The sequence below is a fragment of the Juglans regia genome, chromosome 7, assembly GCF_001411555.2.
Source record: "Juglans regia cultivar Chandler chromosome 7, Walnut 2.0, whole genome shotgun sequence".
In the NCBI taxonomy this organism is placed as follows: Eukaryota; Viridiplantae; Streptophyta; class Magnoliopsida; order Fagales; family Juglandaceae; genus Juglans; species Juglans regia.
The window spans coordinates 32778613-32790359 of record NC_049907.1 but is presented as its reverse complement, the minus strand read 5'-3'; the positions used below and the strand labels follow the sequence as shown (position 1 = coordinate 32790359).

At 35.8% G+C, this 11747-nt stretch overlaps 1 protein-coding gene across 1 annotated transcript; it reads left to right on the top strand.

The window, feature by feature from the left end:
- Positions 1–244: 244 nt before the first annotated feature.
- Positions 245–11443, top strand: LOC118348926. The gene is made up of 6 exons (XM_035691514.1): positions 245–547; positions 5742–5828; positions 5929–6013; positions 7419–7520; positions 8930–9014; positions 11271–11443. The coding sequence occupies exons 1-6, from the start codon at positions 245–247 to the stop codon at positions 11272–11274; spliced, it is 666 nt and encodes a 221-aa protein (XP_035547407.1). The 3' UTR covers positions 11275–11443.
- The last annotated feature ends 304 nt before the right edge of the window (positions 11444–11747 follow it).

Genomic DNA, 11747 nt, shown 5'->3' with positions numbered 1-11747 from the left:
GCATATCTAGCCGTGTACAGTGGCGATTAGCCACGTGCAGTGGTTGTTTTGGCCACTGAAGGTGGCTAGAGGTGCGGATCTAAAAGGGCCTGAGCATGAAGAGGCTTGGGAAGACCTTGGCAAGGTGGTGGTGGCGTCGGTAAGGTGGTGCGATGGCTCTACGGCGGCGGATCTAACTTGGTGGTGGAGGAACGGCCCATGAGAGAGTGAGAGAGAGTGGGGGAGCTAGGTGGCTCGGCTGGACATGGGGGTGGCTAGGGGAGGTCACCGGTGGGAGGAGAAGCCTTTGGTGGTGGTGCAGTGGCCGTGGGAGGAGGAGCTCATCCGTGGGTATGGAGAACCTGTGCGTTGGAGGAGCTCCGTGCGATTGAGGAAGGGGCTACCGACTTTGGGTCAAATGGAGGAGGAAGGGGAAGGTCAGGGGGAGCCCATGGTGGTGCTCGGTGGCCGTGGGTGGCTCCGTACGGGGGTGGAAAGTGCTGCGCACGGTGAAACCATGCTTGGGTTGATGCGGGAGTGCGACAGGGAAGGTGTCTGCGAGGTGGAGGTAGGGTTCGGTGGTGGGGGCTCAAGGACGTGAGAGGAGGCCGTCGGTGGTGAAGGTGCAGCCAGGCGGCGCACAATGGCGCCGGGTTGGGCTGAGGAGAGAATCAATGAGAGGGAGAGAGGCGTGCTACATAAGCTGGGGGAGAGGGAGGAGAGAGAGAGAGAGGGAAGAGAAAAGTGAGGGAGAAAGAGAAAGGGTATGGGTTTTAATCCTGATCCCTTTATCTTGGGATCTCAAAACGATGTATCAGTGGAGGATTAAAACACTGATTTGAAATGCCTAAACATTAACTTATTTAAAAGCACTGCGAGGAATTAAGGTAGAATATTTGTACTACCTGAGTCCTACTACGTAGGTCCATACTTCATTTTATTAATTATTTAAGTTAAATATTTTGAGATAAAGATTTTTATTACTTTTAATTATTTTATTTTAAGATGAGTACGTTTTATTTTTAAAATATGATTTATTAAAATAAATCAAGGTATTATTTTTAAGATTTCGAAATATTTTCCAATATTCCCTTTAATTTTATTTATTTAACAAATGACCCAAATATTCTCTACCATATGATTGTTAGGTGAAAACTACCCTTGATGTGGATAGATCTCCACCATCCAACTCCCAAGCCAATGTGATAAGCTTTGACTAAATCAACTAATCCATTTTCCTTCCTTTCACGTAAGCTTCCTAAGGAAGCCATTGACTTCACTTTTCCTTCCACCCATCGGTCGAGGCAACAAAAGAGAAAAGAAAAAAACAAAATAAAAACTATCCTAAAGCGTTTTGGCTCCTACCCGTTGACCCTCACCCAAGAAAGAAAAAGAAAAAATTTTCTTCTCCACCAAGCTAAAGTCGATCCTCTCTTCTTCTCCTCCTTTCATCTTCAAGAAACCAAACTGCTCTCATCATGTTCAAGCCTGTGACACCATAGCAAGGGAAGAGGAAAAATATTTTTCTCTCATCCATTTCAAACCGTATGAGAAAACTCCCTCCATATTCATTTTCGGTTTTGCCTCAAAATCTGGAACCAAAGCTTGTTTTCATCTTCAGGAGGGTGAAATCTTGAAGGTAATACACTTTTAATTTATTCCCAAGTATGAGTTACATGTGGGTTTCGAATTTCACCATTTTTCTTACATATGGTGTTTCGGTTTTCGGGTTAAAACAGTTATATCATTTTGGCTCTTCGTCCACACGGCTATACCACTATTTGGCCCTCTATCTTGTCTCTTGACTTATTTGTTTTCAATGTGATTTTGGAAACCCACATGTAACTCATACTAGGGAATAAATTAAAAAGTCTATTAACTTCAAGATTTCACCCTCTTGAAGATGAAAACAAGGTTTGGTTCCAAGCTTTGAGGCAAAACCGAAAATGAATATAGAGGGAGTGTTCTCATACGATTTGAAGAGGATGAGAGAAATATGTTTTTCCTCTTCCCTTGCTATGGAGTCACAAGTTTGAAGATGATGAGAGGAATTTGGTTTCTTGAAGACTAGAAGAGAGGAGAAGAAGAGAGGATCGGCTTTTGCTAGGAGGAGAAGATGAAACATACTCATCTTAGAAGATAAAATATTTTTCCTTAAGAGGATCGGCTTAAGGAAAAATATTTCAAAATCTTAAAAATAATACCCTCGATTTATTTTAATAAATCATATTTTAAAAATAAAACATACTCATCTTAAAATTAAATAATAAAAAGTAATAAAAAACTATACCTCAAAATATTTAACTTAAAAAATTAATAAAATGATTTAAGAACCTACGTAGTAGGACTCGAAAAATTACCCTTGAGGTGGATAGATCTCCACCATCCAACTCCCAAGCTTATGTGATATGTTTTGACCAAATCAACTAATCTCTTTTCCTTCCTTGGACGTAAGCTTCCTAAGGAAGCAATTGACTTCACTTTTCCTTCCACCCATCGGTCAAGGCAACAAAACAGAAAAGAAGAACACAAAATAAAAATTATCCTAAGGCATTTTGGCTAGTACCCATCGACCCACACCCAAGAAAGAAAAAGAAAAAGTTTTCATCTTCTTCTCCAAGCTAAAGCCGATGCTAGCTTCTTCTCCTTTCCTCTCATCTTCAAGAAGCCAAACTCCTCTTATCATCTTCAAGCCTGTGACTCCATAGCAAGGGAAGAGGAAAAATATTTTTCTCTCATCCTCTTCAAACCATATGAGAATACTTCCTCCATATTCATTTTTTGTTTTGTCTCCAAGTTTGGAACCAAAGCTTGTTTTCATCTTCAAGAGGGTGAAAGCTTGAAGGTAATAGACATTTAATTTATTCGCTATTATGAGTAACATTTGGGTTTTGAATTTCACAAATTTTCTTACCTATGGTGCTTCGGTTTTGGGGTTTAAACAGTTCTATCATTTTGGATCTTCATCCACACTGCTACACCACTATTTGATTCTCTATCTTGCCTCTTCAAAGGGGCTAAGAGCTCAAGGTAAAAATCATAATTTGACTTATTTGTTTTTAATGTGATTTTGGAAACCCGCATGTAACTCATACTAGGGAATAAATTAAAAAGCCTATTGCCTTCAAGATTTCACCCTCTTGAAGATGAAAACAAGGTTTGGTTCCAAGATTTGAGGCAAAACCGAAAATGAATATGGAGGGAGTGTTCTCATACGGTTTGCAGAGGATGAGAGAAATATGTTTTTCCTCTTCCCTTGCTAGGGAGTCACAAGCTTGAAGATGATGAGAGGAGTTTGGTTACTTGAAGACGAGAAGAGAGGAGAAGAAGAGAGGATCGACTTTTGCTTGGAGAGGAAGATGAAAACTTTTTTTTTTTTTCTTGGGTGAGGGTCGACGGGTAGGAGTCAAAATGCCTTAGGATAGTTTTTATTTTGTTTTCTTCTTTTTTCTTTTGTTGCCTTGATCGATGGGTGGAAGGAAAAGTGAAGTCAAAGGCTTCCTTAGGAAGCTAACGTCCAAGGAAGGAAAATGGATTAGTTGATTTGGTCAAAACTTATCACATAAGTTTCGAAATTGCATGGTGGAGATCTATCCACCTCAACGGTAGCTTTCACCAACCAATCCAATAGTAGAGAATAATTGGGTACTTTCTTAAATAAATAAAATTAAAGGACTTAAGGGAAAATATTTCAAAATCTTAAAAATAATACCCTTGATTTATTTTAATAAATCATATTTTAAAAATAAAAAATACTCATCTTAAAATTAAATAATTAAAAGTAATAAAAAACTTTACCTCAAAATATTTAACTTAAAAAATTAATAAAACGATGTAAGAACCCACGTAGTAGGACTCGAAAAATTACTCTTGAGGTGGATAGATCTCCACCATCCAACTCCCAAGCTTATGTGATATGCTTTGACCAAATCAACTAATCTCTTTTCCTTCCTTGGACGTAAGCTTCCTAAGGAAGCAATTGATTTCACTTTTCCTTCCACCTATCGGTCAAGGCAACAAAACAGAAAAGAAGAAAACAAAATAAAAATTATCCTAAGTCATTTTGGCTAGTACGCGTCGACCCGCATTCAAGAAAGAAAAAGAAAAAGTTTTCATCTTCTTCTCCAAGCTAAAGCCGATGCTAGCTTCTTCTCCTCTCCTCTCATCTTCAAGAAGCCAAACTCCTCTTATCATCTTCAAGCCTGTGACTCCATAGCAAGGGAAGAGGAAAAATATTTTTCTCTCATCCTCTTCAAACCATATGAGAATACTTCCTCCATATTCATTTTTTGTTTTGTCTCCAAGTTTGGAACCAAAGCTTGTTTTCATCTTCAAGAGGGTGAAAGCTTGAAGGTAATACACATTTAATTTATTCGCTATTATGAGTAACATTTGGGTTTTGAATTTCACAAATTTTCTTACCTACGGTGCTTCGGTTTTGGGGTTGAAACAGTTCTATCATTTTGGCTCTTCATCCACACTGCTATACCACTATTTGATTCTCTATCTTTATCTTGCCTCTTCAAAGGGGCTAAGAGCTCAAGGTAAAAATCATAATTTGACTCATTTGTTTTTAATGTGATTTTGGAAACCCACATGTAACTCATACTAGGGAATAAATTAAAAAGTCTATTACCTTCAAGATTTCACCCCCTTGAAGATGAAAACAAGGTTTGGTTCCAAGATTTGAGGCAAAACCGAAAATGAATATGGAGGGAGTGTTCTCATACGGTTTGCAGACGATGAGAGAAATATGTTTTTCCTCTTCCCTTGATATGGGATGAGAGGGGTTTTGTTTCTTGAAGACGAGAAGAGAGGAGAAGAAGAGAGGATCGGCTTTTGCTTGGAGAAGAAGATGAAAACTTTTTCTTTTTTTTTTCTTGGGTGAGGGTCGACGGGTAGGAGCCAAAATGCCTTAGGATAGTTTTTATTTTGTTTTCTTCTTTTTTCTTTTGTTGCCTTGATCGATGGGTGGAAGGAAAAGTGAAGTCAAATTCCTTAGGAAGCTAACGTCCAAGGAAGGAAAATTGATTAGTTGATTTGGTCAAAACTTATCACATAAGCTTCGAAATTGCATGGTGGAGATCTATCCACCTCAACGGTAGCTTTCACCAACCAATCCAATGGTAGAGAATAATTGGGTACTTTCTTAAATAAATAAAATTAAAGGGCTTAAGGGAAAATATTTCAAAATCTTAAAAATAATACCCTTGATTTATTTTAATAAATCAAATTTTAAAAATAAAAAATACTCATCTTAAAATTAAATAATTAAAAGTAATAAAAAACTTTACCTCAAAATATTTAACTTAAAAAATTAATAAAACGATGTAAGAACTTACGTAGTAGGACTCGAAAAATTACTCTTGAGGTGGATAGATCTCCACCATCCAACTCCCAAGCTTATGTGATATGCTTTGACCAAATCAACTAATCTCTTTTCCTTCCTTGGACGTAAGCTTCCAAAGGAAGCAATTGATTTCACTTTTCCTTCCACCCATCAGTCAAGGCAACAAAACAAAAAGGAAGAAAACAAAATAAAAATTATCCTAAGGCATTTTGGCTAGTACCCGTCGACCCTCACCCAAGAAAGAAAAAGAAAAAGTTTTCATCTTCTTCTCCAAGCTAAAGCCAATGCTAGCTTCTTCTCCTCTCCTCTCATCTTCAAGAAGCCAAACTCCTCTTATCATCTTCAAGCCTGTGACTCCATAGCAAGGGAAGAGGAAATATATTTTTCTCTCATCCTCTTCAAACCATATGAGAATACTTCCTCCATATTCATTTTTTGTTTTGTCTCCAAGTTTGGAACCAAAGCTTGTTTTCATCTTCAAGAGGGTGAAAGCTTGAAGGTAATACACATTTAATTTATTCGCTATTATGAGTAACATTTGGGTTTTGAATTTCACAAATTTTCTTACCTATGGTGCTTCGGTTTTGGGGTTGAAACAGTTCTATCATTTTGGCTCTTCATCCACACTGCTATACCACTACTTGATTCTCTATCTTGCCTCTTCAAAGGGGCCAAGAGCTCAAGGTAAAAATCATAATTTGACTTATTTGTTTTTAATGTGATTTTGGAAACCCACATGTAACTCATACTAGGGAATAAATTAAAAAGTCTATTACCTTCAAGATTTCACCCCCTTGAAGATGAAAACAAGGTTTGGTTCCAAGATTTTAGGCAAAACCGAAAATCAATATGGAGGGAGTGTTCTCATACGGTTTGCAGAGGATGAGAGAAATATGTTTTTCCTCTTCCCTTGCTATGGAGTCACAAGCTTGAAGATGATGAGAGGAGTTTGGTTTCTTGAAGACGAGAAGAGAGGAGAAGAAGAGAGGATCGGCTTTTGCTTGGAGAAGAAGATGAAAACTTTTTTTTTTTTTTCTTGGGTGAGGGTCTACGGGTAGGTGCCAAAATGCCTTAGGATAGTTTTTATTTTGTTTTCTTCTTTTTTCTTTTGTTGCCTTGATCGATGGGTGGAAGGAAAAGTGAAGTCAAAGGCTTCCTTAGGAAGCTAACGTCCAAGGAAGGAAAATGGATTAGTTGATTTGGTCAAAACTTATCACATAAGCTTCGAAATTGCATGGTGGAGATCTATCCACCTCAACGGTAGCTTTCACCAACCAATCCAATGGTAGAGAATAATTGGGTACTTTCTTAAATAAATAAAATTAAAGGGCTTAAGGGAAAATATTTCAAAATCTTAAAAATAATACCCTTGATTTATTTTAATAAATCATATTTTAAAAATAAAAAATAATCATCTTAAAATTAAATAATTAAAAGTAATAAAAAACTTTACCTCAAAATATTTAACTTGAAAAATTAATAAAACGATGTAAGAACCTACGTAGTAGGACTCGAAAAATTACTCTTGACGTGGATAGATCTCCACCATCCAACTCCCAAGCTTATATGATATGCTTTGACCAAATCAACTAATCTATTTTCCTTCCTTGGACGTAAGCTTCCTAAGGAAGCCATTGACTTCACTTTTCCTTCCACCCATCGGTCAAGGCAACAAAACAGAAAAGAAGAAAACAAAATAAAATATCCTAAGGCATTTTGGCTACTACCCGTCGACTCTCACCCAAGAAAGAAAAATAAAAAGTTTTCATCTTTTTCTCCAAGCTACAGCCGATCCACTCTTCTTCTCCTCTCTTCTCATCTTCAAGAAACGAAAGTCCTCTCATCATCTTCAAGCTTGTGACTCCATAGCAAGGGAAGAGGAAAAATATTTTTCTCTCATCCTCTTCACACCGTATGAGAATACTCCCTCCATATTCATTTTCGGTTTTGCCTCAAAACTTGGATCCAAAACTTGTTTTCATCTTCAAGAGGGTGAAATCTTGAAGGTAATAGATTTTTAATTTATTCCCTGGTATGAGTTACAAGTGGGTTTCAAATTTCACCATTTTTCTTACATATGGTGTTTCAGTTTTGTGGTTAAAACAGTTCTATCATTTTGGTTCTTCATCCACACGGCTATTCCACTATTTAGTCCTCTATCTTGCCTCTTGGATGGGGCTAAGAGCTAAAGGTAAAAATCCTAATTTGACTTATTTTTTTTTAATGTGATTTTGGAAACCCACATGTAACTCATACTAGGGAATAAATTAAAAGTCTATTAGCTTCAAGATTTCAGCCTCTTGAAGAGGAAAGCAAGTTTGGGTTCCAGGCTCTGAGTGAAAACTGAAAATGAATATGGAGGGAGTGTTCTCATATGGTTTGAAGTGGATGATAGATAAATATTTTTCCTCTCCCTTGCTTTGGAGTCACAAGCTTGAAGATAATGAGAGGAGTTTGGTTTCTTGAAGATGAGAAGAAAGGATCGGCTTTTGCTTGGAGAAGAAGATGAAAACTTTTTCTTTTTCTTTCATGGGTGAGGGTGAACGGGTAGGAGCCAAAATGCCTTAGGATAGTTTTTATTTTGTTTTCTTCTTTTATGTTTTGTTGCGTTGATCGATGAGTGGAAGGAAAAGTGAAGTCAATGGCTTCCTTAGGAAACTTACGTCCAAGGAAGGAAAAGTGATTCGTTGATTTGGTCAAAACTTATCACATAAGTTTGGGAGTTGGATGGTGGAGATCTATCCACCTTAAGGGTAATTTTTACATACCAATCCAATGGTAGAGAATAATTGGGCAAGTTCTTAAATAAATAAAATTAAAAGGCTTAACGGAAAATATTTCAAAATCTTAAAAATAATACACTTGATTTATTTTAATAAATCATATTTTAAAAATCAAGCATACTCATCTTAAAATAAAATAATTAAAAATAATAAAAATCTTTATGTCAAAATATTTAAGTTATAGAATTAATAAAATGACGTAAGAATCTACGTAGTAGGACTCAAACAATTACCCTTGAGGTGGATAGATCTCCACCATCCAACTCCCAAGCTTATGTAATATGCTTTAACGAAATCAACTAATCCCTTTTCCTTCCTTGGACATAAGCTTCCTATGGAAGTCATTGACTTCACTTTTCCTTCCACCCATCGGTCAAGACAACAAAAGAGAAAAGAAGAAAACAAAATAAAAACTTCCTAAGGCATTTTGACTCTTACCAGTCGACTCTCACCCAAGAAAGAAAAAGAGAAAGTTTTATTCTTCTTCTCCAAGCTAAAGCCGATCCTCTCTTGTTCTCCTCTCTTCTCATCTTCAACAAACCAAACTCCTTTCATCATCTTCAAACTTGTGACTCCATAGCAAGGGAAGAGGAAAAACATTTTTCTCTCATCCTCTTCAAACCATATGAGAACACTCCCTCCATATTCATTTTCGGTTTTGCCTGAAAGCTTGGAACCAAAGCTTGTTGTCATCTTCAAGATGGTGAAATCTTGAAGGTAATAGATTTTTAATTTATTCCCTAGTATGAGTTACACGTGGGTTTCGAATTTCACCATTTTTCTTACCTATGGTTTTTCGGTTTTGGGGTTAAAACAGTTCTATCATTTTGGCTCTTCGTCCACACGGCTATACCACTATTTGGTCATCTATCTTGCCTCTTGAAAGGGGCTAAGAGCTCAAGGTAAAGATCCTACTTTGACTTATTTATTTTAATTTGATTTTGGAAACTCACTAAGTTGTTTTAGCTTGTGTTTTGATGTAATTAATTTCCTATATTACAAATAAATATCTTTGCCCTTTTGGCCCATACCGAATGGTATTATAGTTGTTTTGCTATGTATTTTTTATATTTCGAAAATACTATGTTGTTATTAAACTTGGTTGACTCATAGATGATGATTAAAGTGGTTTTAAATTATATATGTTGGTATCATGTGCCTTGTGTTGAGGTTTGGTTAGTAATCTATTTTTAGAATGCTAGAGGTTTGGTTTAAAGGTTTTGCTTTATTCTATAATTTGACACTTTGCTTTTAAAAGGTATTAAGTGAGGAAATCATAAGTTTAACTGTTTAAAGGTTTTAAAGTTTTTTAATGGGTAACTTTGCCATACTTTATGCTACTTTAATTTTAATGGGAGGTTTTATCTAAACTAATTAAATATTTCTTATGTGAAGAGGTTATAGCTTAGTTAGTTTAGATATAAGAGATTAATTATGCATGATATATTATGATATGTAAAGTTGTCCAAGTATTTCTAAGTCCATATCATGCCATATCTTGATGTACAAATAGTCCATTTATGTTGTCCCTCGTTTGGTTAAATACTACCTAACCCAAGAGTCCAAAATATTGATAAGCTAACCTTTTTAAAATGAGGGACCACAAGTTGATTCAAAGGGGCATGTTTCCTAAGCTTATTTAGCCTATTTGAGATGCCTAAATCTATTTTAAAGCCCATTGTTGAGAGTTTTCAAATTTTATCTCCTAATGTCCATAACCCAAAGTGAGATTGAATCAAAGAGACCTTGTTTGAAACCTATGAATCTTTAACTACTTTTCATGTGAGCTTTTAAAATAGTCTTTCCATGGACAGCTAGCATGTCTTAATATTTACGTTTTTCTCTTGTAAGTTGAGGTGAGGAGTAGTCATTTGGGTTAATGTTAAGCATAGAAGAAACAGTAGATTGTAATATCGTGGCTTTCTCTTTTAAATGGAGGGCTAAAGAATATTGTATGAGTATTAACACGTTTATGTTATTTATTGGAATATCAATATTGTTGATGGAAGTATCGAGGAGCATAGAGGTAAGTTGTTATGACCATGCTTCTTACACCAAGTTCTCTTTATGAAATAATATATCTCTCTTATTGCAAATATTCTTCTAAAGAAAAGAGTAAATGAATATAGTATATACAAGCCCTTTCTTGATAGCCCCTGTTAAGCACTCTATCGATTATAATTATGTGTATGTGTATAAGGTAAAGCATGCACGTAGGTTCTAAGTCATGAGATTTCCATACATGCTCTCTCAATAAACTTATTGGTTATTCCTATATGTAGTATAGCATGAAAATGCATCTTTTTTATAAAAAAAAAATGCATGTGCATCGGAGTAAGAAAGATGATGAAAATGTTTTGATTGCAAAGGAAAGGAAATGAACGTCTCATGCCTTATGCTTTAAGCAATGCTTTCAATGAAGCGAAAAAAGTGTTTTAAAAGGTCCCTATGAACTGATGTTTTAAATGACGCGAAGAAAACGTTTTAAGATGTCCCTATGAACTGACGCTTTATGGATGCCATGAAAGATGATGTTCAAGCTCATGCTTTTAAAATTATGTTTTTATAAATTAATGCACTGTTAAATGAAAAGATGATGTTTAGGTTCATGCTTTTAAATGACGTTTTTCATGAATGAACTGTTAAATGAAAAGAGCTGAAAGAACTGAAATGAATGAAAGAAATGACTGAATGAATGAACATCTTAGTGTATGAAAATACGTAACGGCCATATGATTGAAAAGTGGGAAAATTGCAATGCTGGATAAGTAGTACTGGTAGTGCACATAGTGCTGCCTCCTGACTGAAAGGGATTCCAAACCTGTGGCCACGGGTGGAATCCAGGTCCAAATGAAGACTGCTAACCCCAACACACGGGGCGTAATAATGTGTACCGGCCAAAGAAAGTGAAACATGAAAGTATGGTTATTTCTTAAAATGTTACACATGAAAGCATAGTTATTTCTTAGAATGTTTATGCATGAAAGTATGGCTTTTCCTTAAACTGTTTATGCATGAAAGCATTGTCAAGAATTAACAAATTTTTATGTATGCATGTTTTCAAAAGAAAAAGAATATATGCCTAGTATGTTCACTGCATGGTGTACTACTTACTGAGTATTCGACTCACTTTTATTTTAAATTTTTTAAACGTCCAGGTAATGATGAAAAGGCTGGGGAGCAAGGCATTACTGCAGAGGGAGAGGCAGAAGCTTAGGATCTTCCCTAACTAGAACAGTTATGTTTATGGATGATGGGTTATGTTTTCATGAACGTATGGACTCTGAGAGTCTTTTTGGATAAATGTTTGATTAGAATATGTATCAGGTGATCCCTTTATTAAATTAGAAATTTAGAATACACGTGTGTCATGTCCATGCCCAACGCATGTTATTAGAAAAAGAAATGAATGAAGAAAAGGACAGGTATGTACGTCGCGATCCCGCCCTTCCCAGGACGGAGTTGTGACAATATTATTTAAACTAAACTTTATTTTATAAAATAATATTCATTCGTCATTAATAAAATAATGAAGTCTTATTTAATATCTTTAAAAGTATAAAACCATTTAATTAATTAGAGTTTTGAACATAATTCAAATCTCATAATATTTTAAATAACTGAAATCATTTTAA